Here is a 26178-nt window from a genome sequence, read left to right on the forward strand (position 1 = left end):
AGCGAATCATTATCATCGTGTCAGGTTCATTATGCGACGTGGCTGTATTATCGAGGACGAAGGACGGAAAATGGATTCAGAGGATCGAGCAGGACGCGGAAATTGTTTAATCCACTCGCTCATTAATTATTTAACGGGCCAGCCGTGTCGTCCATCAAGTTCGACGCTCGTTTCCGGTTGCCAGCGGCTGGAGAACGTTTTTTATGCTTTCGAACACGAATTTGAGATTTTTGGATGCTGGATAAATTTTTATGCGACTTGAGTACTGAGATTTTGCAAGCAAATTAATTAATTAAGTTAATCTGCTGCTTTATTATATTTTTCTGAGACGTTGTGTTCCATTTTTAATATTTTTAAATGGTAAAATTAAAAGACTATAATGTTTGTAATGCTAGAAAAAATCACCAAATTCGCGGACTTGCTCGACAATCCCAAAAAATGTCATCTTCTGATGCCAGATAGGAGGATCGTTTCGCTGTAGAGTCAATCACAATAGCCGATCTTCTTTCAATTTCAGCTACAGTGCACATTAGCATACGTATCAACGCGAATAGCGAGGTCTGCCAAAACAATTGCTAGAAAATGGACGGCTGGCATCAGATATCGTGGCTGGGGTAGCCAAAGAGAGAGAAAGAGAGAGAGAGAGAGAGAGAGAGAGAGAGAGAGAGAGTGCTCGTAAAATCACTGAGATTCCATGTTTATTCAATATGCCTCGAGTTTTGTCCCCAGTTCTTATCCAGAATGTGGAACTGATGCGATTGGTCGAACAATCTCGCGTGGAAGAGATTCGCATCTTTTTACTGTATGGAATTATCTGATAAGCGAGTGAACTGTCTCTTCTGCGAGAAGAGTCGAATAGAAAAATTGTACATTGGCTTTTGAGAATCAAAATCAATAATTATATTATATCAAAATTAATTGTATTGCTATCCACTTTAATATCTTACAGAAAAATCATATATATTTTAATTGCAATTGTACGACACTTTTGCAATTTTTCAGCTAAATTTAAAATTGATAAAGGTTGTCTCTCAAGTGTCCACCTTCGTTTAAAATTAATTATATATTGCTTTCCTCTTTAATATCTTATAAAGAGACATTTAATCGCAATTGTCCGACACTTTCAGCTATTTTTCAGGTAATTTTAAAATCGATAGAACTTACGGTTGATTATTTAGCCTGTTTCTCAAGCGTGTACGCGTTGGTTGTTTCAGGTTGCGACGGGGAATCGGACGAGGGTGGCAGCAAAAGACGGAGGAGCAGGACCAACTTCAATAGCTGGCAATTGGAGGAATTGGAACGGGCATTTCTGTCGAGTCATTATCCCGATGTGTTTATGCGAGAGGCGCTGGCTGTGAGACTCGAGCTGAAAGAGAGCCGCGTGGCCGTGAGTAGAATCCGTTTGCATTATTAACAACTCAACACCACCCGGATTATCCCTCGCGTGAGATACGAGCGTCGAGCCGCGTCGAGCCGCGTCGCGTGGACGCCTTTCACCAAACGAATCCAGTGAAACCGAAACCAGTAACTGAATTTTAAAATTCAGGATTCAATTGGGCAATTTTTGTACGATTTTTTTTAATTATTTCTAATTTATGTTAGGAATCCAAATTCCACGTGGACGATTTTCTCCAAAGAAATTGAGTCGAATGGAAACGAGTGATTAAATGAAAAAATTGAGAATTCTATTGGAGAATTATTCTACAATTTTTTAACTAATTGCGTAGACTCAAATATTTATTAGTCACACAAATTTTAATCCCACATAAACATCTTTCTCCAACCAAATGACTCAAAACCAAAACGATCAACAATACTAAAAAAAGTTCTTCAACTAAAGAATTCTCCCACAATTTTATTTATTAAAAATATATATAAACAATTTTCAACTATCAAAACGAACTTAAATCCCACATTACTCTAGAAAAAAACCCAACAAAATAACAATTACCAATTAACCAATAATAATTGAAGTTTAACTGCGAGATGAGTGACGAAGCAGTAAAACTAAAGCTGTGCTCTTTTATTGCGAGCTGATTTCACGTTTCGTCTAGCATTATCCACGGTCCCAGATCGCCTGTTCAGATAGTCGAGAATTTATGGCGAGTTCGCCGTCATTTTTCGAGGGTTGATGCCCGACAGACGGCGGGGGTGGTTTGATCGCGTTGCCTTCGGCCCTTGAGCAGGTCTCACGGGGGCAGTTAGTCCATCTGCTCGATTCTGAGTTGCGGTTACCTCGACAGAGGCCAAGGACTGTCCCGTGCGGGTCTGCAGGACCTATCTCGACAGTGTCTATTTGAATAATGAACCGAATCTATGGGCTTCTTGGCTTCAGAGGTCCATTTTTTATTTTTGGTCACTGTGTAGAGGGGTTGGTTGAGCTTGTGGAATTTTTTTAGGCCCCTGCACTTCTCAATATTCATGTTTTTTTTAATTTTAGCGAAGAATTCTTGTTTTGTCTCTTGGAACAATTTTTAAGTACATTTTTTGTTTTCTGTCACTGTATATAAAGGGTAGAATGGCTGATCGATGTTGTAGAATTTTTTAACCCCTCTTGTAGAATTTTTTAACTCCCTGCACTTCTCAATATCGAACAATTATTAAATTTGAGAGTAGAATTCTTATTTTGTTCCTTGGAGCAACTTTTAGAGCATTTCTTAATTCCTGTAAATTGTATAAAGGGTTAAATTAACCTTCCAGAATTTTTTTTGAACCTCTTAAATTTCTCAAAATGAATATCTTTTCGAATTCAAGCAAAGAATTCCTGAAGCAACTTCCATTGGCGCAGAGTGGAACACACCTTCCATGCGCAGAAGTGATTTGTCAGCGGCAGGAAATCGATTTCGTGGGAAAGCGTTTTTTAATGCCAGTGGCGCCTCTCTTTTCTCCGTTTAAACGGGCCGCCTGGTATATCGCGCGGCTGAATAAAAGCGAATGATATCGCATCGCCCTCTTAATTTATTCTTCCGGAAGCACGATCGCCGGATAAATCGCAGAACCACGCGAATCAGTTTCCGTGGAAGTCCCTGCGAACCACGGAACTCGAAACGCAATACGCTTTACCACTTTTTACATGACTGCCAGCCGTTTCTCAAATAATTAGCGCAGGTTAATTGACGGGCCCATAATTCTCGAAACCATCCACGGTGATTCCACGCAGCTGCGAGCTGCGCCTACTTTTCACGCACATTTTTCCCCTTTGCAATTGAAATCACTATTTTTTTTCTCATTGCTGCATAATTCGAACTAAATTTCTGACATAAAAATTGATTTTTCTTCTTTGCAATTGAAATCACTATTTTTTTTTCTCATTGTTGCATAATTTGTGCAAAACTTCTGACTTGAACATCGATCTTTTTACTTTGCAATTGAAATCAGAATTTCTGTCAATATCTTCATTTGTTGCTAAATAATTGGTGCAAAATTTTGCCATGTAGAATAGAATTTTTAATATTTTTATCGCACACTTTCTAGTTCAGATTTTGCCAAATTTGCTGAGCAAAACCTTTGCCATGAAGAATAGACTTTTTTTATATTTTTATTGCAAAGTTTCTACTTCAGATTTTGCAAAATTTATTGAGAAAGTACGAAAAGGATCGCGATACCCTTTCGATGCTGGTGAAACTCGAGAGCATGACCTGCTGGTGGCCATCGATGGAACCAGCGAAGGGTGGTCCCTCAATTTCACGGCCCATCGGATACGAAACCGCTCTTGTATCTCCCTGAGTTGATAAGACGGTTATATTTATGCGCATAGATACGCTTCGTTGATAAAATTGTTCTGTACGTTTCAATAATTAATTGAATATCGTGTTCTGTCGAAATATTGTGCTCCAATATGGAAATAACTCTCTTTTTGGTATTCCAAAACTGTTTCTATGATAGAAACTGTGCTTTCATTTTGCAATTTTTTATGAAAAGAAGTTTAATAATTTTTAAAGCTTTGTATTTCTAAGTTTAGAGAATTATTAGAGCATTTAAAATTGTATTACAGACTCTGTTTAATGTTATATCAGAGCTTTTGAATTATTTTTCATTAAAATATAGCGAGAAATGTTAAATCTTTTCATTTTAAAATTTGTTCGATAGTTAAAGTGCAAAATTTTCAATGTAAAGTCTTTTAAAATTGATGTATTAGGTATAGCAAAGAATATTAAATTTTTTCAGTTCTAAATTTCGCAATAATTGAAGCCCAAATGACGCTAACTCAATTTTACAATTTCTAATGTTGACAGTACAGCACAATTGTGCTCTAAATTTATAATAATTTGTTTTAAACTTTGTTAAACTGTTGTATTAAACTTCCAAAGTACTCTAAGCCCATAAAACCTCCAATTCTAGCAATTCCGCTATATAAAACCACCGCGTCTCCTCCAAAAAGCACTGTAAATGACCCACGCATGGCGCAGAATTAATTCAGACACCCCAATTATGCTCCAAATCTATTCTAATTTATTTCAAACTTTGCTAAACCATTGCACTAAACCTTCAAAGCACTCTAAGCCCATAAAACCCCAAATCCACCAAATTCCGCTATATAAAACAACCGCGTCTCCCCCAAAAAGCACTGTAAATGACCCACGCATGGCGCAGAATTAATTCAGACACCCCAATTATGCCCCAAATCTGTTCTACTTCGTATTTAAACTTTGCTAAACCATTGCACCGAACCTCCAAAGCATTCTAAGCCCATAAAACCTTCAATTCCAACAATTCCGCTGTATGAAACCCGCGAAAAAGCCGCTTAGCAGCCCACGCGTGACTCGCAGACGCGACACGCGAAACCAGGCGTCGAAATCACCGCTCTCGTCGCGTCAGTGCCTTCGCAAGACCCAAAGCGACGATGACAGCGGCGATTCGTGCGCAATTCGAAGCCAGTGCTGACATCAGGTCACGTCGCAGCCGGTGCGTCTTCTCTGAGGGACCGTTCACAGATTAGATAACCGATCCCCAATGCGAGATTAGTCCCTGCGGGTGCTGCAGCCCTGAAAAAAATATTGTCACGAGCTGATAAACCGATGACACGGTTCAGCACGAGCGACTGCCGCCGCGCTTTACAAGCGGGGCGTCGGTTTTCGTAAAGGGCGATCCGTATCTTCTCTGCTCGCTACGAATTCATTAGTCTCGTTCCAGCGGCTTTCAGCTTCTCTTGCTTCGGCTGGAGCCTGTTAAAGGGACGCGTGGGAAGGTCTGCTTCGAATGCTCTTCATTTACAATCTTACCATTTTCTTTAGTTCCGTGTTACTATATGTTACTATGCAGTATATATTAGAATATTACTAGAATGTTACTAATAGAATAGCAGAATATTACTGGAATATTACTAATAGAATAGTAGAATGTTACTAAATATGGTCAGCAATGTTTTGGGTAGTCATGGTTTACAAGCTTACCATTTTTTTAAGTTCTAAGTTTCCACGAATATGGGTGAAATATGGTCACCAAAGCTTTAAGTTATCATGATTTACAATCTTACCATTTTTTTAAGTTCTAAGTTTCCACGAATGTTACTAAATATTTACAAAATATAATTACCAAAGTTTTAAGTACCAAAGTTTTGGTATTTAAAAAAGATGGCGAATGAAAATTGACCAAAACTGAACCGTACACATATCGATCGCAATAAATTCGACATAAACAGGCTCGAGACTCGAAGGTATTCAAATTGGATGGGGTTTCGTTTGTACACCAGTTAAACGTCGATCATTATCATATTTATTGGAAAACCGTTGGAGCAACCTGAACAGAAGCAGAGGCAGACCAAGAAGACTGGTTAAAAATCAATCGCGCTACGAATGGCTGACAAGTTTCTCGCTCTCTGCTTCTTTACAACCCGCTCCGTCAGGACTGGTCCTCCTCGATGCAGTTCGTTAGGCGTCCATCGATGATTGGCGGTCGTTTGCGTGGTTTGCCACGGATTTCGATCTCCGTTTATGGTCTTTTCTCGTAAATACCTATTTCACTAAACTAAAAAACAGTTTGAGAAACTTAAAACTGAAGAAAGAATTAATTAATTTTGATAATTTTAGTAAACTAAAAAGGTATCGTCAGCCATAATTAAATACCAATTTTACTAAACTAAAAAAGGATTTAAGAAACTTAAAACTAAAAGAAGAATTAATTACTTTGGCTAATTTTATTAAACTAAAAAGGAATTAATTACTAATTTAATATCGTCAGGCATCTTAATCAAAGCAGCCATAATTAAATATAAAAAATAATCTACGAAACTTAACTTAAAAAAGGATAAATTGCAAATCCATTATCGTCAGCCATCTTTAAATTAAGACTCACAGAGTCAACCACCAATAATTCACCCTAAATTCAACTATTCAACTGCCTAATTGCTGTGAAATTAGAAAAAAGTATCCAAATCGATCCTCATCGATAATAGAACACGTCTGACGATAACGTTATCGCCATAAATCACGCTGAAACTGTTCTGAGCTAATTACTATCAGACTTCGAGATGTTTTCGAAACGTACACCACTGATTCTTATCCCACTGATGCTCTTTTATGGCGCTTGTAAACCCACGACTAGAAAAAACGGGTGTTACACGTTTAGTGAAAGCACGTGGTAAGCTTGTTAGTCGTTATCAGTCGACGATAATTTCCAACAGCGGTAATAATCACGATGCGACGTTTCCTGCTTGTCAATTTTAATACTGTGCAGCTGTAAGCTGTGTTTCCTCCTTGATAAAAAGAAAGATCGACCAGCTGTGACATCGAGTGGCTACTATTCAGTCTTTTTCCTTGTTTGTGCTGCTTTTGACGACGGAAAATTGTGAATAAGAGGCGCCATTTTTAATTTTCTCTGCTCTAAAGATCATTAATTGGATAAATATTGTTTAAATGACTTTTTTTAAGTAACAAATAAATTTAGAAGCTTCCAAATTGGTTCTAGAATTTTTATCATTTTTTTTTAGAAATTTAATTGAGAAATTTGAGGAATCCAAGGTGCCATTTTTGAAATAAGTAATTTTTGTTAAGCTCTCGTCTGTCAGAGACTAATTGAAGGCAGAAAAATGACTGCTTATCGTCCCCACATATGCGTCATATCCAGTTCTGTTTATCGTTCCGTGCAACATCCATAATATATTTAACTCTTAGACAATACTTTATCTGGGGTTATGTAATAGCGAATGAAATTGAATGATGCTCGCCAATTAATATCGCTTGTTTCCAGCCGGCGATCAACTCGTTACTGCGACATACGACATGCGTAATCGTGCGATACTTTATCGAGCCTCGTACACAATTAACAACGACTCGATTGCGCGTATTAATCGAATGCCAACTTCTCTCAAAAATTCTTTAAAATATTGCAGAATAAGTAAAAAAAAATATCTGTAAACAATTTCTATTACTAACTGATTAATTAGTTATAGACTCGTCATAAATCACACTTTTCCATACAATTTCTATAAAAATGATAGCAACAATTGAAATAAGATGGTCCAATCGTAAGTTTCACGCGATTTAAGTCCATTAAAAGCCCTCGTGTCGTTTCTATTGGTCGATTCTCAGGTCCCCTCGACCCAATCAGTCACGAAGGGTGCCCCAAGACGAAAACTTAAGACACGTGACGTAGCATGGGGTTGTATTGATCTGTGGTTCGCGTGATAACAGCGCCACGCTGGCTGGCGGCAACAACTAATGTCTTCATCCTTTTGAGCCACCTTTTCAACCCCATCTGACCTCCTCCCCTTCTGTGGTGAAATTCACGCAGCGTTTAAACTCGCGAGCGAGCACGCGAGCGCGAATGGCTGCGTCCAGCCATGAATCAAGGCACTGCAGGGAGTGCATTGCTTCCTTTTGGCCCTTTCTCGCGATATTCGACCATGAAATTGACCAACATGTCTTCAACGTGCCTTCAATTACTCGCGACAAAGCAAATTCAGTCTCTGTGAGCCTCTAAAAACCAAAGAACTGCTTTTGAAGATCATGCATCGTCTCAAAGTCTGAGCAGTAGAGTAAGTTAAGAGTAAATGCGGTGTTTGTGAGAGAAAAAGCCACTCGCGAGGCAATTGTGGGTGAGTATTGACTTGGAACGATTGTGCCTGTTCCCAGGTGTGGTTCCAGAACAGAAGAGCGAAGTGGAGGAAGAAGGAGCACACGAAGAAGGGTCCAGGCAGGCCAGCGCACAACGCGCACCCTCAGAGCTGCAGCGGAGAGCCAATACCACCTGAAGAACTGAGGCGAAAGGAGCGAGAGAGGCGGCAGAAGAAGCTTCTGAAGGCCCTGGAACGTCAGCAGAGGAAGCTAGCAGCGAAGGTAACTAGCAGCCCCTCGAAAACCCAAAAAACAGTACCCCAACAGCAGCAAAAGTGCTCAAAAGCAGTGCACACGCTCGAGATCGAGCGTGTAAGCCGTCTAATCCCTCTGAAACCTTCAAATCCAGATACCAGAAGACACGTCAGACCCGGAAAACGCAATGTTCTCGTTCCAGGGGATCACAGTGGACCTTTCGACGCTGCGCGCAGAGTGGGAGTCCCGCAGCGCGGCTGCATCCAGCGGGAACTCTCTAAACGGGAGTCTGGGTGGGTCCTTCAACCATCTGACGAACAACAACGAGAGCAGCAGCGTGTCAGGCTCTGGCAACGACGCGAACGAGGAGATCGACGTGGTTGGAGGCTTGGATTCCTGCAGCGAGAGCGGCAGCGAGAGAGTAGACTCTGCTGCGGACGGTTCCATCGACGGAGAGTGCTATCCAAGGCTATCCAGCGTGACCAACGACCAACCTGACCCGCGAAGACCTGTGAACCAGGTCTCCAGCAGTCTACAAAGCCCCAGTTTGAACCTGGACCACCTGAACCAGCAACAAGGCATCCATCACTGGGGTCTGAGCCTGCTCGAGAGAAGACGAGAGCTGGTGGCCGTCAACGGATCAGCTGTGCCACGTCAAACGACGAACAGCAATGCAGGAAGGACTGTCAGGCAGCAGTCCAGTGAGGAAGAGGTCCAGAACAGCAGCATAGACTTGTCAGTGAAAGGCAGGGAGGACAGGAAGAGGCTGAACCCGTTCTCCATCGACAGTCTCTTGGGCAATAACAGAAGCAGCACTGGTGTACACGAGTACAGAGCATCGACGCCAACACTGTCCAATGGCAGGGAGTCCTGCAGCTCCACGTCGCCCATTTCTGTCCCCACTTCGCCCTCCACTACGTAGTGACCCAAGGGTCCCTTCTGGGTCCCTTGGCGGGCCAATAAGTGCGAATTGCCCTGGTGTTAGACAACGAAGTCGTGTTTTGCAGGACATTAAGAGTCGAGGACTAAAAAAATGAGGCAATAGAGGACGCTTTAGAGTAGGATCGTCGATTTTTGGTCTTCGGGGGGGAATTGATGATTCTGAGGGGGTTTTTTTGAGATTTGCGTGTGGTGCAAGGGTAAAAGAGTGCGATGAGGTGCTGATGTATCAGTTTACGACATATCTGAGCGACGTGTGCGTCGTGTTCGAGGATTGTGCAATTGCTGAGCCCCTGGAGATGGCGTTCAGGGGCGGCTGAAGCCACGTGGGCGCCAGAGCGACTGACTGCGAGTGTATTTAATGTAAATAGCTATGATTATGGACGATTGCGGTTTATTTAATTGGTCCTTGCCGATACCCCAGTGTTCGAGTCGCGGATATTATTTAAAGCAATAGAGAGCTCGCCTGCACGCGTGTATATAGTACGTAGAGGTTAAAGAGGGGGGAAAAGGGGGGGGGCAGGTTGTTCAGGCGACGAGTGGTGGATGCTGAGAATAAAGACGCGGTACAAAGCTGAATTACGGGATATATCGACCCTTTTTTTATGTCGTTAGAGCGTGCGTTCATCTGTTATGGGAGAGTGAGAGAGAGAGAGAGAGAGAGAGAGAGAGAGGGGTGAGTTATGAGATGCCATAAAATCTGGGATGCGAGACAGTATCTACCGTATATTCATTTCAAATATATTAATTTATTCTCAACACTATTTGCATTGATTTTGTGGTTCATTGGTGTGGCCCTTTAATTCCTTTTCCTTTGCTGTTGGTGGCGTTTTGGGCTTGAAGGGTAAGTATATGTGTGTTTTTAGTAAAATAATAGAGTTTTTTGAGAGAAAATTATTATAATTTTCTTTGGAGAAAATTATTATAATTTTCTTTGGAGAAAATTATTATAATTTTCTTTGGAGAAAATTATTATAATTTTCTTTGGAGAAAAATAATTGAAAACTATGAGAAATATTTAACTAATAATTTTTCTAAAAAAAAATTCTCAAGATATTGCCTTTTTATTTTAAGAAAATAGATTAAAATTGTAAAACTGAAAAAACCCCATATTTAATTCTTTGAGAAAGATTAATTAGCAATTATTGCAACATTTCACTGCTTAATGCGAAAACTAATTAAAAATAAATAAATAAATAAACTTTATGGATTCTTAATTATTGCAATTTGAATAAGAATATTAGAAAAACCAAAAATAAAAGAAATACTCAATTAAGGTCAGCAATTATTGCAAAATTTGACTACTTAATGCAAAAAATAAGTAAATAAATAAACTTTATGGATTCTTAATTATTGCAACTTGAAGATGAATATTGAAAAAACCAAAAATTAAATAAAGGAACACTCAAAACCTTACAATTAATCATTAATAATTCACATGCATCCTGCAGACTAAATACAATAATTAATATAATCCAATCAGCTGTTGACAAAGACGAAGAACTAAAATTTTCAGCAACCAAAAACTCTCAAAACTCCTCGATCAGTGAATCAAAATGACTGCCACAAAAAATAAGCAAGGTCAAACGAGATAACGCTCAAACATCGCCCAACAAAATTAATCAATGTAAGCTAATTAAACGAGCCAGTAATACGATGCCATCGCACTTACGCCAGATTGATAACACTCTAAATCCTCAAGCTTATAAAACGCAGCAACGCACAGCCACAATGGCGGCTGGCGGCCATCGCGCGTGGAATTATATTAAATCTCGTTCAAACATTCATCGCGTTGGACAAAACCGTGCGAATTAGCGTGGATGAATCCTGATAACTTAATTAACATAACTCGAGCGGTATCTAAACGAGAAACGCGAGAAAGGAGCCTCAAAAAAGGACCAAAAAACCTGGAAAATTCGTCCTGAAAGATAAATCACGTGTCCTCGTCTCATTACCCCCTCCAATCGACCCTTAAAAACCGTTGCAATTTTTACTGGCGCACGTTTAGCCGCCATTTTATATTCACAGGCGTTTATTCGAAAACTGGCGCACGAGAAATGGCGAAAAAACGTGGCGATAAATGCGACGCTCGCTGGTCGTTCGTAAATTCGCGGAATTGGAAGAATAATGGCGGCTGCTGCCGCAAATACCGCCGTATGAATATGCAAACGTCAGCCTCACGTCGTCGTAGATCAAATTTACATACAAACCGCGATCTGTTAATTTTATATATGGCGCTTTACTTTAGATTACTTTCTGGCAATTTTTGTTTCCCACGTTTCTCTTTTTTTTGGGGTTCGTTCTAGCAGAAAATGTCCAGCGAAAGCAATTATTATTCACGAGCAGATTTGTTTAACCGCCCCTGCGTCGAATTTTTGGAATAAATATTTATGAATTTCACTTCGTTTCGCTGGATTTTCGATCGAGATTGAAAATGATCGCGAACAGATCGAGGAATAATTTTTAAGTTCATTTTATAGCAAACTTATTTATTTTTTTAAGTTAATTTATTAGTAAATTTGTTTATTTTTTTAAGTTAATTTACTCTCAAACTTATTTATTTTCTTAAGTTTTTATGTTTTTCGAGTAATGCACTGCTGATTTTGATTTATCAGGCGTTTAAAAAAGTACAAAAGGATTAAAATTGGTCATTCTTCTGTCTCCTCTGTTGAGATGACAATAATTGTATCATTGTAATTCATGAAATGGCCCAACAAACAAAGCTGATGGGCTTTGTGAGCGAAACAATTATCGAAACGATTGTTCTCCACGCGTGGTTGATTGAAGTTGGTTCCTTTGGCGATGGCGGAAGGTGAGTCGAGGTCGAGGAATAATTAGTGGTCGATTATGAGCCTGAGATTGAGACGAGATCGTGTCGCGAGATCGATCGAGACTTGAATCGTGGTAATTGATCAAGATACGGTTTTTCAGAGTTTAATTATGGACGATGGAATTTTTTGAGCGTTTATTTTGTGGTTCTGGAGCTGGTGATGTGAGTGGGTGGAGGCCATATTGGGTATGGTGTTGAATTATGGGAAATTATGAACTTTGTATGCTGGATTTGACTTAAGACTTGTGTAAAAATAAGGAAAATGTTTGTAATTTATTAATACTTAATTATATTAATACAACTAGTATTATCTTCATATCATTTAAATCCAGCACATCAATAGCCCAATCTCAACACAAATAACTCCAACAATCAAAAAAATCAACAATAAACCGAGAAAACACAATAAAATCGACGAAAACTTACCAAAAAGCAGTCGCACATTGCACAAAAGCCCAAAGCACCTTGCGTAACATCGTGGTACCAACATGGCGTCCCCAATTCTTGGTCCCTCTCTGAAGACACCCCCACCAGCGGCTCGAATAGCACTCGAAAGGGTCCGCCAGCGATCTCTGTGGACACTTGTTGGATCGTTCGTTAAAACAGCACGCGAGGGGGTGGCGGTTGAATAATAACGACAGCGTCTCGACGCGCGTGCTGTCGTCGTCGCTTGGCGAACAATGACTGCCACGTAAATCACAGAGGGCTGTGGTCGCGGCTGGGTCACGTGTGTTATTATCGCGCAACGGTGCGCGCGAAAATATCCGGGCTCGTTTCGTACACTCGCGATTAATACGTTCCCCTTGCGAGCAAGGACGCCCCTCGAAGCTCAGAGAAACATTGCATTACGTTTCGTTGGTGTTTGTTCTTTTCGCCACGCTCGAATCATTGTGTTTGAGGTCTGAGATTTATTGTCGAAGGTTATTGCTTTGTAGGAACTCAATTTTATAGCTTGGAAGTTGCTTCCAAACTGGAAAACTGTTGTTTATGCAAATGGCGTGAGTAGAAATTTAATTGGTATTGATTTTCTTCTCCTCTCTTTAAAATTTTGTAAATTTTGTAAATTTTAAGTCTCCTCTGAATGTTCCAAATATCGCATTTTAAATGTTGAAATTTATTGTCAAAGCTTATTACTTTACAAGATCCCAACTTTCAACCTTGTAAGTAGGATTATGCAAATGGCGTCCATTGCACATAGCACATAACAAAAAACAGCTAAACTCGAACGATGCTACACTGGTCACAATCGACCACAGTTCATCATCAACGCAAACACGAATTGGTCTCGCAAATAAATTCAAAACGAAGTGAAGAACGAATGCAGCAAGATTTATGGCTCCATACACGGCTCACGTGGCTCTAGTCAGTTACACTCGAGCCTTCCTGGTAACTATCTTTTATTCATTACGCCTGTTGCTCTATTTAACGCCGTGGCACGATCGTAGCCAGTTGTTCCCTTTCAAGTGCCGCTCGTGTAATTACGTCTACTGTTAATTTATGCCCCGAAAAGTTCGATCGCCTCGATCCAGTCTTTAACCTCTCATTTGCTCTGGCGTTCTGGCGTCGTTTGAAATTCAAAAACTGGCCGCCAGAGCGATCGAACGCTCTGTTCACGTTGATTAAGCGATGCCTCCTCGCCTGGTTGCTCTTTTTACGACTGGTTCGCCAGTTTTCAAGGTCCCTGAGTACGCGTAATTCCACGTAGCCTGGCACAAAGCCAGCAATTTCTGCGTTTAATGGGACGTTGAAGCGCGATTTCTTAATTAACGCGAGGCAGAAAGGAAGCAGCAACCTGTCGAGGACGAGCAGCAACTTTCTTGAACCCCCGTCGATGGCCACGCAGCGATTAGAAATTGTTTTTAAACAATCTAAAACGCTTATCACGCCGCTGATCGTGTTACGAATAATTGTCCACAGTCACGAACGTAATTAACGTACCCCGTGGCGAGCAATTCGCTAATTTCAATGTAGTACACGGAACGTTAACCAAGAACACGTGCAAAGTGACTACGTTTTCCTGAATCGCTCGATACCATCTCTAAAAACACTGACTGATTGGCTTCTGATTAAGAATATCAATTACAGTCGAGCATTCTCTCAATGCAACACTATTGCTTTTACTGTAAACGAGCATACGCGAGGTTAGTCGTCCCTATTTGTCGCTTTTACGAACGCCATCTCGCAACGCGGCAATTATCGAGCGTTGCACGTTGTTTGGTGATCGACAGAGGGCGCGACTATCGATTTATATCGAAGTCTGTCGAGGAACAGCCCAAGACGAGGCTCATTCTCTCGATATGACACTATTGCTTTTACTGTAAATGAGCATACGCGAGGTTATTCGTCCCTGTTTGTCGCTTTTACGAACGCCATCTCGCAACACAGCAATTATCGAGCGTTGTATGTCGTTTGGTGATCGACAGAGGGCGCGATTATCGATTTATATCGAAGTCTGTCGAGGAACAGCCCAAGGCGAGGCGCGAGAGCTGCTTTAATGTCGATACGGTTTATGTTATTGAAATAATGACGAGGATCAGCGTGGCTGCGATGCGATATCGACGATGAAGGCGTCTCTGCTAACGAAGCGATCAAGGATCCCATAAATCCTGGGATTATTAATACCTGGCAGTCTCGGTGCGTGAATCCGGCAGGTGGCTCGCTGGGCCCTCTAATCGCGATCCGGGAATAATTTACACTCGCACCGCTTCAGAAGCCATTGGAATCGTTAACGACTTTCGCGAGGTTTACTCTCTTTGAGGAGATGAGAGGACGCGCCAGGTGACGGAACTTGGGGCGATACTATCTGTGATTTTTAATTAGAATGGCTCAATTGCGAGGAACCTCTCGAACAGCGCTTAATGGAATCGATTTTGGGGTGAGATACTTTGTTATTTTGAATTTGAGGGGGTTCTGGTCTGCTTTATTTGGAGGCACTCTCTTGTTTTACATTTGGGGAGGTTTTGGTCTGATCAAAGGGGTTGATGGTCCGCCATTTTCCAATGCTTGAGAGTAGTAACTGCTTAGCTTAATTAAGCATACGATTTGAGAAACATACTTGACATTTATTTTACAAAATAGTAATTTTTATACTCGACATTACAGTCATTTTTATGTCCAGATTTGGATTTAGTATTGCAAAGAATTTTAAGAATAATTCAATATTATCTAACTATACTTAAACCCCAAATTACACACCTGCAACGTCTCAATGACCACTTAGTGAACTGCTCAGAAACTGCCTACCAATTCTCACACCAACCACAAAACAAAACTCATAAAAACGAGAAACAAAATTCGCACAACAAAGACTTAAAACGTAAGAAATCCATGCACAGCTAGATTACCAACCCAGATCAGTTTGAAAGCACTTCCGCGATCCAAAAGCATCGTCCAGGGCACCCAATAATCATCTGCCCCCACCCCAAAGCGTTATAATTCAATCTTCGCGACAGTCTAATCCCCTGTCCGGCTGGTTTCGATCCTCGATCCTCGAATCGAACGGTTCGAGGCGACGGTGGGGGCTGCTGGGAGTGGGATCGACCACACGGAATCTCTGCGAGGGCTCGTTATCTGCGCTGGTATCCGCAAGAAGAGGATGCGGCTGCGAAGAGGGTCGCAGACAAGGTGTAAGTCGATCGAGAACGATCCAATAGATCAGGCGGCAGATTCCTTGCCGGTTATTACAACGGGTCGAAGGTCGATCGCTCGCATAAACCATTTAGCCCTCGATCGAGCTGCGATACGGATATTTCCCAAAGGTGTATCGCGGGCTATCTGAGCGGTCGATCTTTTAAGGCTCGACAGGGCCCTCGCGTTCTTTTTCCGTATACGCCAAGAGGTGCATCCTGGGACGAGGCTTGGGTGACTACGCCTACTTGCGAAACAGATTTAAGGGTTTTTGAGACTGTCTCTCTCTCTCTCTCTCTCTCTCTCTCTCTCTCTCTCTCTCTCTGATTTTATTTCACTATATCCTGCCTTAAAATTACTCTAAGTTCCTTGAATTCACGAATCGACTACAGCTTTACTTTTCTCTTTATTCGAAAGGGTTGGTCCAACAGGGAATTTCTGGTTTTGTCTCTTTCTCTCTCTCTCTCTCTCTCTCTCTTATTTTATTTCCCTATATCCAGCCTTAGAATTACTCTGAGTTACTCGAAATCACGAATCGAGCAGTTTTACTTTTCTCTTTATTTAAAAGGATTGGCCCAACCGTGTGGAATTTTTGCGAACAGATACAATCTGTACCCGAAGACAATCGCGAAATACCGCGGCAGATATTATCGCCGCCGTGTATAAAGACGGTGCCGCGATCGAGAATCGATTTGGCAGAAAAGTGAATTGAAACGAGCCGCCTGTGGGGTCCTGCTCGCCAGACGAGAGCCAGCGGATCCAGCTCTGGCACCAGGGTATCTTGGCATCTCTCACGAAAGTTTCCTAATAAAATTTGTTCCCGCCAGTTAAGCCCGTTGCCAAAAGCGGCTATTAATTTTTTATCTCTGATCTGACCCCCTCCAGACGCGCGAGCTGGCTTTTCAATACTGCGACGACGCCCAGCGACGCGTCTACTCTGCATTATGCATGCGCATGCCATAAGTTCGAGGATCCTCGCGAACGTGGACCCCAACGGGATCCCAATTTTACTCGACACCTACTAATTCGCGACCGCTTCGAGGAACTCTGCTACTGGTCGAACGGTCCCGCTAATGGCGGACGAGGCCCACTTCCGCTGACCGTCGCGGATTGTTAATAACCCCTGGCATCGAAGCAGTTTTGCGGAAATTTTCGTTGTTTCGTGAGACGAGCAGATCAGAATCCTGCTGCTTCGCAATTTTCGTAAATTGAGTCTTCTGGAGTCTATACTGGGTGTATCGTAACGATTGATGGTGTAATCGAAAGAGGGGTCATTGTAGATGATAAAATGTAGAATAACAATTTTTTATTTGACGCTTCATTTTTTCACGTAGAATAACCCTGCACACAGAGTAAAATTCTATCGGTTGTCAGTTGGTGATAAACTTCGAAAGAAGAGTCTTGGTTCGACAAAAGACGAGGTGTAAGTGTGTTTCGAGTCGAGTAGGATCGTTCGAAGGCCCGATTCTTTCTCCCTCGGTCAACGTTCTTAAACAATCGGCTCTGTTCGCAGCAATATCGCCGATAAGTATCTCAAGACGGCTCACCCGGAGCCATGAGCTATGATCTACGTAGTGGTATGTGGTGCTTTGATGGCGGCCAGCCAGAAGTAAATCTAAGGTTTACGAGGCAGTACCGCCTCTTACTAGCGCCTCCTCGAGCGCTCCCCAAAGTTCTGCGCAAAAGAAAGAAAGAAAAAGCGAGAGTTTCGCTCGTTGCATGGCCGCCTTCGTAATTCTCCTAATAAATCGTCCGCTGCAACTGATGCACCGCCTGCACAAAAGGAATCGACGACCTCGAAAGGAGGATCCTGGCGAAACAATCGCGAAGCAACGGTCCATCAATTTCTGGAGCTCGACTCTGCATTGCTGCTCGAGTTGGGATCGACCAAATCCTCGAAAACAAATTTTTCAAGTCTCCTTAGAAGCCACAAGTGCTCGCACGCTTCGACAGGACGTCCATCCATCGTTTTGCGATTGTTTCAGCTTTATTGCACGCTCGAAATTTCCTTTTTAGGCCGCGGAGTCGAAGCTGAATGGAAAGTGACGAGGCGGATGTAGGTCGCGGGACGTTTCCACGAAATTGCAGCCTCGATACACATTGTAGCGATCTACAGGGCGTCTCATGAAACCCAGAGAGCCGACGCTGTTGCGGATCGTGCATAGCCGGTTGAAGCGTGTGGTCATAGGGCTCGATAATATAGTTATTACTGACAGAGGCCCCCTCTGGCCAGAAGAAAGCGACGAACCCCGCATTAAAAACCAATTTTTGGTCCCGAAAAAAGCTGCGCTGTTGCCGGTAATAACAGGCCTGGTAATCTATAGTAGGTTTTCTGTCCAGGCCAGAGGACTCTGCTGCCAACCCCACCTTTCGCCCCACCCCAACAGCCTCGACAGGCATCGCAGCGATGTACCTGCCCTCCCCTCCATCGTTCCTGCCTCGACTTATCGTAGCTGCGTCGGATAATCGAACAAATTGGAGCTCCAGCCTCCGCCAGGGCGACTTTTTTCAATTAAAATGCCCCTTGGACTTGCGTCTGACAGCTGTCCGCCAGGGAACCCCGGTTTCGCTTCTCCTGCTTCGTCAAATTGGGGCCTCGTTAAAGGTATTCGCGATGCTTCGATGCTGTGTATCTATGCAGTGTGGTGTTTTGTTGGATTCTGTTGTGTTGCTGAATTTTTTTGACATTTCTTTAGGGTTTATGTTGGGAAAGATGGGCAGTTGAAAATTTTAGAGGATTGTAGGATTTTTTGGGGGGGGGGTTTTGAGACTCCTTTAGTGTTTTTACGGCAAGAGATGGTCAATTAAAAATTGTAGACGCTTAGAGGATTTTTTTCTGCAGCTTTTGAGACTCCTTTACTTACTCACGAAGCTTGTCTTACAGAAACAATTCTGAAACCAATATTGCCAAAACCCTAATTGTTACCTTTTGCAAAATATTTCCACTATTGAATGCACTCTTCTACAGTCATAGTAGCTCATTTAACCAAAAACTGCAAACCCAACTGATCTACTCTACCAAAAAAATCGCTGAACCTTCCAGAAACGATGCTGGACATGTAGATCCAACTGATCTGAAGGACTCCTGAACGTTCTGAAAACGATGCTCAAAAACCAATACTGCAAATCAAGATCGCTAAAGAGTAATCGCAAAAGCAGGAGTCTCGTCGCGCAGAGTCGATAGCGTCACTCGAAGCAGGACGCGGTCAGCAGGATCGCGGCCAGTAAATTTCTATTAACGGCGCACGGCGTTCGAAACAATTGGCCATTAAATCGAACGGTCCCGCGGCAGATAATAACTGGCAATAATCGGGCCGTGGCCACCGGTTACGTCCGCGCCGCCGTTGGGGGACCCCTTTCGGCCCCGACTGGTTCGCGCTAGCGCGAAACGAGCCGAGCATCGGTAATGAGAGGTCAATTAGAACACCCCGTCGATGGAATTACCCCTCCCCCCTCGACGGTTCGAAATTCAAACTGGCTGCCGTCGAGCGTTCCTCGCTTTAATGCCCCCGAGACACGCGAGCGGCTAAGCAGCCACCTTTCTTCGATTCCTTCTGCCCCTCTCGCTTCGAGCAACGCACTCTGACGGTCGCAACTAGCGAGCAGACACGTAAATAAACCGATCCGTCACGGTATCTCGCTGCCAGCCTCGCCACGGAAAGCGTAATCGACTTTCGACTGCTCTATTGTGATGTACGAGTCGAGAGAGGTGGTTTCTTTTTGCTGTTGGGTTGTTTATTGGCCGAGAAAGTGGTGGTGGATTTTGTGAAAAGTGGGGATATTGTTGTGGGAAGATTTGTGGGAGGAATTTATGTGGGAATTTTGGGGTTTGATGAGTTTTTTGGGGTATGCAAGTTGGAGGACGGGGTTGCTCTGTTGTTGGTGCATTTGCAGTTTCTCAGTGTGACGGTGGATGTTGTACGATGTTGTAAAAGTGTGAATATGGTTGAAAGAAGATGTATTTGAGTAATTAAAGTGGGAATTTTGGGGTTGAACGATCTATTATCCTTTCTTTTGTGATATCCAAGCAAGAAGACGTAGTATCACTATTGTTGATCCATTTGCAATTTGCCAATGTGGCGGTGGATGTTATGCGATGTTGTAAAAGTGTAAATATGGTCGAAAGAAGAAGTGTAAGAGCAATTAAAGTGGGAATTTCGCGGTTGAACGATCTATTATCCTTCCTTTTATGGTACCCAAGTAAAAGAATGTGATATCTCTACTGTTAATCCACTAGTAATTCTCCAAAATACCAGTAGATGCTGTAAAACTCTGAATATGCTCGAAATAAGACGCATGGCAGTAATTAACGTGGGAATTTCGCGCTAGAACGATCACAGTTGGAAGAAAAGGGGGGGATACACTTTGTTTGAGGACAGGATCGGTAGCCAACGCGGTAGGAGACGTCGAAGGCCGTCACTGGAGCAAAAGAGAGACCAGTTAACCGCGGCACGGTCAATTTACAGCCGTGTATAATTAACTGGAGCATGAAAAACGGCCAGCCACGTGCTATCTCTGGGATAAGCGAGATTTATAGTTATTAATTTTATAATAGACTCATCAAGCGTCACACGAGCGCCGCTGTCGCCATCGCTCTTCGCATCTCGCGTCCACAAAAACGCCATAATTTCACCTTCGAACATTTTAATCGACCTTCTCCACTCACGTTTTATCGCCATGATTTTTCACGTCGCGTCCCAATTTTCGATTAATTAAATTCGAACGCGATTGAATCTTTTTCGTTGCTCTGACGGAAGTGCTCGCAGATTGGGTCAACCAATGGCGATCGAGCAACTATTAATTCGTAGTTTACGCGCGAGATTTAAATGCCTGGTTTCGCTGTTACTTGGAAATCGACGTAAAAATGGATTTCTTTTGCAATTCGAGAGGAAACGTCGTTTCAAGTCACTGAGAAGTCTGTGTGCCTGGATATAAATAGATACGTGCGTAAATGAGAGAAGACATTGATACTAATTAGCGATATATAAGCAGTTTGTAGCATCACTGTCGGTTTAGAGAGTTAACTGGTTTTTCTGAGGCCTCCATCGACAGGCTGGAATTAATGTGGCCATTTATATTCATATTTCTGACGAGATTTCTTGTCTGTGATTTTATTTTTTATAATAATGAGGAAATTGATGTGTAAAAATTAATTTCTTTTTTTTTTGAGAGAAGAATTGAAGGAAGTTTGATGGAAATTATTAAATTGATGTTGACGTTTATGTCTGATTGCGATTTAATTTGTTGACGAGCGTGTGGCAGGTTCGCAAATTAATTATCAATGAGTCTCGTTATTAATTGCAAATATAACCAGTGGTTAATGGGGAAATTATAATGAGAACCGTAATTTCAGCAAAACGGGTACATTAATTGAAAGGCTGATTCGTAATGAATTTAATTGCGATGGTAATTATGAGGAAGTCTATTGTTCGCCAATGAGATGATTTTAAAGGATAGAAATTTAAAAAAATATTAATTATTATATAGAAAGATCAGAAAATTCAAAAATTCAGATATTCAGAAAATTATGCCACAAGTTTGCTTCACAAATTTTCATAAAAAAAATTAAAATACATCCACAATTTATTTACAAAAAAACATCTCAAACCCAAAAAAAATCATCCTCCTAGAATCTCAAATTATCATCTACAGTGTGACTAATTTAAGTCCACGAATCGGATCGAATCGATCGACGGTGTCCACAATCATCCCACTGATTAATTGAGTAATGAAATCCCTTGTAACCTTTTAATGGCACCAGGAGCCGTGCCAATAAGTAATCAAACAACGTAATAACACGTCTGTAACCGACCATTGCACTTGTATTATGCATAAACGGTGAGACGAGTTACGAAATCCCATTAAGCCTTGCTACGAAACGCAGGACGAGTCTAATGGGTGACCATTAAGTCGATCAAAAATTGAATGAGGCCTCCTCGCAACTCTGGCAACTCAGAAATTCAGTTTTAGAAGAACTAACGACCAGCTGATTCTCTGCGAAGCTGCAGAGTCCCTTTAACTAATAGGCAAAAAATGTCTGGCAATAATTGCCAGAGGATTTCGACGAAAAACAATGGCGGCTGGCGTTCGAGACTGGCGGGAAGTTTGAAAAAAAAATTCGAGATTAACCTGAAAGTGCCTCCACCTGTTATTAGTTCGCGCTGGTTTGTTCAGCGCCTCGCTAACTGTAAACTAACGATCGTAATGGCTCGATTTATAACGCGATAATAATTACTGGACGCTGTGGTTGCCAGTCGATGCTAAATACGACCGACTATCCAGCTGAAACCAACGGGAACCAGGCTGTAAATTACTGGAACTCATTGATACACTCCAGTAGGTAATCATCGAGCAATTATGGTTGGTAACGATCGCTAAAATCGCTTCATTGCTCTTCTACATTTTTTTACGTGGATATTTCATATACTTAAATTACTAAAAACAATTGAAATTGTAAGAAAAAAATTTCTCTGATCGCTTCAGTAGTCTTCTTAATTTTTCACCTAATATATTTTATATATTTAAATCGTAGAAGCTAAAAAAAAAATTAAAAATAATCACAATTATTGAAAAAAAAAATTCTCTGATCTATTTTGACCAGTTTCAAGGTAGCTATTTACAGTGATCTGCAGCGAGGGTCGAGAAAAAGGGCTCGTACAGAGCCGAGACAAATGACAAGGGTGAGTTCGATCGAATTTATCAAAGAAATAATAAAGAGGAGCGTATCGTTGGCCAAGTTTTGTTGGGGCACACGGAAGAGGCGAGGTGCGAGCTGTTTAAAACCGAGGTGTCGGGTCGTCAGCAGTCAGGAAGGTGTTGGGCCACGATCATTTATTATCTCGAGATTGAATTTCTCCTCGGCCCGAGCAGCCACCTTGGTTTAATTAAAATATCGTTATGGGTAGGCGTGGATCCGTGCCGCCGTTCCACGGCTCTCGCCTCTCTCGTCTGCTTCTCTTTTCGAGAGCCGTCCGCGGTTAAACGAGCAACAAACTGCGAAACCAGTGTACGAGGACGGTGGAAAAGCGCGGGCTTCCGGTCGAGCGCAGTGCTCGATCGAGTGCAGCGGTTCGCGCTGCGCTGAGCATCCTTTTGGGTGCTGTTGGGTTCGACGTTTGTTGGTCAAATTAATTTTTGGTCGATAATAAATGATTAACATTGCTATTTTCGAAAAGCAATAGTGATTTTTTACAAATTATTCACTTTCAACTGAAGTTGCAAGACTCTTTTCTAAGATTTACAGGGGTGGGCACCCTTCTTGGGTGCTGCTTTATTAAGATTTGCTTAAAAAAAAATTTTCCATCCAAAAATGTCAATAAAAAAAGCCCTACAACTCTATATATACAAAGAAAATCGTAGAACAGATGGAATAAGTTGGAAGACTGTTTGCAACCTTTGCTAAAATTTAAAGGGCTAGACACCCTTCTTGGATGTTTCTTCATTAAAACTTAATTTTATTTCTTCTTTTCTATAAATAGTGAAATATCCAAAAATATGACTTAAAAAACCCCTAGAATTTGTCACATACGAAGAGAATCGCAGAACAGATGGGAATTAGCGATACCACGGTGGCCCCCAATTATTAGCACATTCAAATTAAGAGTATTTTCGCGAAGATGTGTGGGTTCGTGATCGTAGGTGGGCGAGTTCGTGGAACAACGCGTACGACTCGCGTCGTGATCGTTCCCAGAAGGATTCATAATTAAACGAGATCACATTTCGATATACTGGCTCGTTCCTCTTGGCGCAATCAACGTAAGCAATCGTCTGCGCGGGAATTTCGAGCGAACAATAATCAACCTTTTCATCTGTCCAGCGAAAAATATCGTTAGAACCTGAAAATGCCCCAGAAAATTCGAAATTAATCGCCTGAGTGGCTCTAAAAACCTTCATTTCGCCTCGAGACTTCGAAATTAGCTTGAAATTCTAAAATATTCAATCACTCTTGAAATTACAAAGTAACGAATCGAATTTCCTGTTTTCGACTAATCTTTAATCGCGATTATGTAATAAGTCGAGGCTCCAACGACGCGTACGTTTATGGTCGCCATCCTGTAAAAAGGAATTTTAAAATAGACTCGATCATTTATTCCAAGATAGAATAAATTTCTAATATGTTAGAATCGTTCACGGAAGTAATATCTAACTGAATTTGCATACGAAATTCTACAGTATACTTCAGTGGACTGGTCTTCGATGGGTTTATTTTATTCCCAGTTGATTACGTAATCGGTTGGAACGGACGCTCTGCTTCTGAGTATCAGCATAATTGAAACTTCAGAGTTTCGCCATAAATTAGAAGAATTTTTGCATAATATTTTACTACTTTTTTTACTACCTTTTAAAGCATAATAAATAAATGCAAATTAAAAGAAAATTAATACAGCGATATTTATGCTTCAGCTACTAATATTTGGCAAAATTGAAGCTCTTTAATAAGAATTAAAAATAAATTCTTCACCCTTCGAAAGCTTTTTCTTCACAGAATCCCTAATTTTCAACTCGAAAGCGTCTTCAGTACCAATTAACAAATAGTCGAGGGCCCAAATCAGGCCCAATAGACCACAGAAGTCCACTCCTACCTCAACGAAGGCTGCTCTCACAGTTCGACGCGAAACGCAGACTTGTCGATCCTAGTCTCGCGCCTGCCGTCCTTGCGCCTTGGTTTAATTAAAAATTAATCGCGGCAAATTAATTGAAACGCAAAAAGTGGGGCCCAGCGGTGGCTGGGGAGGGGGTGGGGCAGCGGCGGTTCGCTGAGTGGGCGGGGCCAGTGAGTTAGGCGATCGTTGCGGTGCACGCCGGGACGATAATCGAAAAGCACGGATGATTCGAAACAAAAGGATCGGATCGCGGGCCCCAGATGGGTGTCTCGCCGCGTGGGGAGGTGCCCAGAGGCCCCTCGCGGCACTGCCCACTCTCGAACTGGCCCCAGCCACGATCGTTAATACCTCGTTATCGTTTGGCCCCGCGGAATCGGCCTGCGTTCATCAATTCTCGATCGACGTCCATGATTTCTGTCAAACGACGTTTGTAGTCGTCTTCAGGAATTTTCTTTGGTTTTTGATGGTAGCTTGATACACTCTTTTTCGCCAGTTTTCTTATTTCATGCACAGAGGAAGAAAAAGTATTGTTGTAAATTTAGAATAATAAAATTCTGATTGCTCAAAGTGAAAGAGGAATTAAATTTGGCCTGTTCTTTAATTATTAACACTGGATATAATATATATCCTTATATTTATTGTATGAAAGATTGCAAAAACCCAAATTGTAAAGTGACAAATTGCAAAAATCTCAATTGTAAAATGAAGAACTGCAAAAAATCCAATTGTAAAGTGAAGAACTGCAAAAACCACAATTGTAAAGTGAAAAACCGCGAAAACCCCAATTGCAAAGTGCAAAAGCTCAAAACCCCAATCAGAAAATGAAAAACCACCGTCTCCTCGACCTGCCATAGAAACCAGGCACCACAGAAACCGGAAACGAGTGGCCACAGACGCAGATCCTTGCGATATTGAATCTTCAGCCGTCGCGAATCGACGTGGATCACGAATGGAGGCAGATCTATCCTAGAAGGGCTAACGAGATCCTAATTACGAGGACGACTTCCGACAGGCTGCGCTGGTGCGCCTGCCCCCCTCCTCGTTCCTCGAACGTGGTTGGCTCCAGTAATTTCCGGCTGATAATTTCACGAAGCCGTCTTTATCACGGAGTCATCAAAGTTAACAGAGCCGACCTCTAGCCGAGTCGTGATCGTCTTGGATCGTCCTCGAGCGATCGTAAATCTCGCGTTGCGATGCTCCAGCTCGATTCCCGCTCGAGATATAAAACGTCAACCGTTGTTATTAATTCGACGGGGATTATTGCTGGCGCTGTCCAACGTAATGGCCTCCAACTGTTGAGGGACGATTGATGGCGGACAGTTAAATGATGAATGGAGTCGTGGGGGGGTCGTAGGTGAGGAAAATCGTGGTTACAATTGACGAGTATCAGAGTAAATGGTACCAATATGGCGGCAGTCGAACTCTTAATTCTGAAGCAATTGCAATAATTCTTGTACTGCCTTTGGAATTGGAAATAAGTTTCTGTGGAGTCATCAGAGGGTTGTAAAGGAAGAAAATCGTGGCTCCAGTTGACGAATATCACTGTAAATGGTACCAAAATAGCGGTAGTCGAACCCTTAAGCAAAGAATTGCTACTAAAGTAATTACAATAATTCTTTTACCATCTTTGAAATTGGGAATAAATGTCAATGGAGTCACAAGGGGGTTGTAAATAAAGAAAATCGTGGCTCCAGTTGACGAATATCACTGTAAATGGTACCAATTTGGCGGCAGTCGAACTCTTAAGCCAAGAATTACTACTAAAGTAATTACAATAATTCCCCTACCCCCTTTCGAATGAAAAATAACTATCAATTATCCACGAAAAGCTGCTTTTCACGTAATCTGAGAGTCGAGTTCGAATATTCCGCGGCATAAATTCACTTCTAAATCAATCTGCGGGCCCATTAAAAGAGGAACCGCTCCGCGC

The 26178-nt window shown here is 41.9% G+C and overlaps 2 protein-coding genes across 2 annotated transcripts in view; both read left to right on the forward strand.

Moving 5' to 3' along the window:
- The window catches only part of LOC143431685 (uncharacterized), a 36159-nt gene extending 26988 nt beyond the window's left edge, over window positions 1-9171 (forward strand). Inside the window, exons 2-4 of the mRNA XM_076908611.1 lie at window positions 1215-1387; window positions 8073-8276; window positions 8452-9171. Coding sequence (XP_076764726.1) covers window positions 1215-1387; window positions 8073-8276; window positions 8452-9171 — 1097 coding nt within the window. The remainder of the gene's footprint in view (window positions 1-1214; window positions 1388-8072; window positions 8277-8451) is intronic.
- The window catches only part of LOC143431687 (facilitated trehalose transporter Tret1-like), a 349669-nt gene that overhangs the window by 38757 nt on the left and 284734 nt on the right, over window positions 1-26178 (forward strand). The window lies entirely within an intron of this gene.

The sequence above is a fragment of the Xylocopa sonorina genome, unplaced genomic scaffold (assembly GCF_050948175.1).
Source record: "Xylocopa sonorina isolate GNS202 unplaced genomic scaffold, iyXylSono1_principal scaffold0014, whole genome shotgun sequence".
In the NCBI taxonomy this organism is placed as follows: domain Eukaryota; kingdom Metazoa; phylum Arthropoda; class Insecta; order Hymenoptera; family Apidae; genus Xylocopa; species Xylocopa sonorina.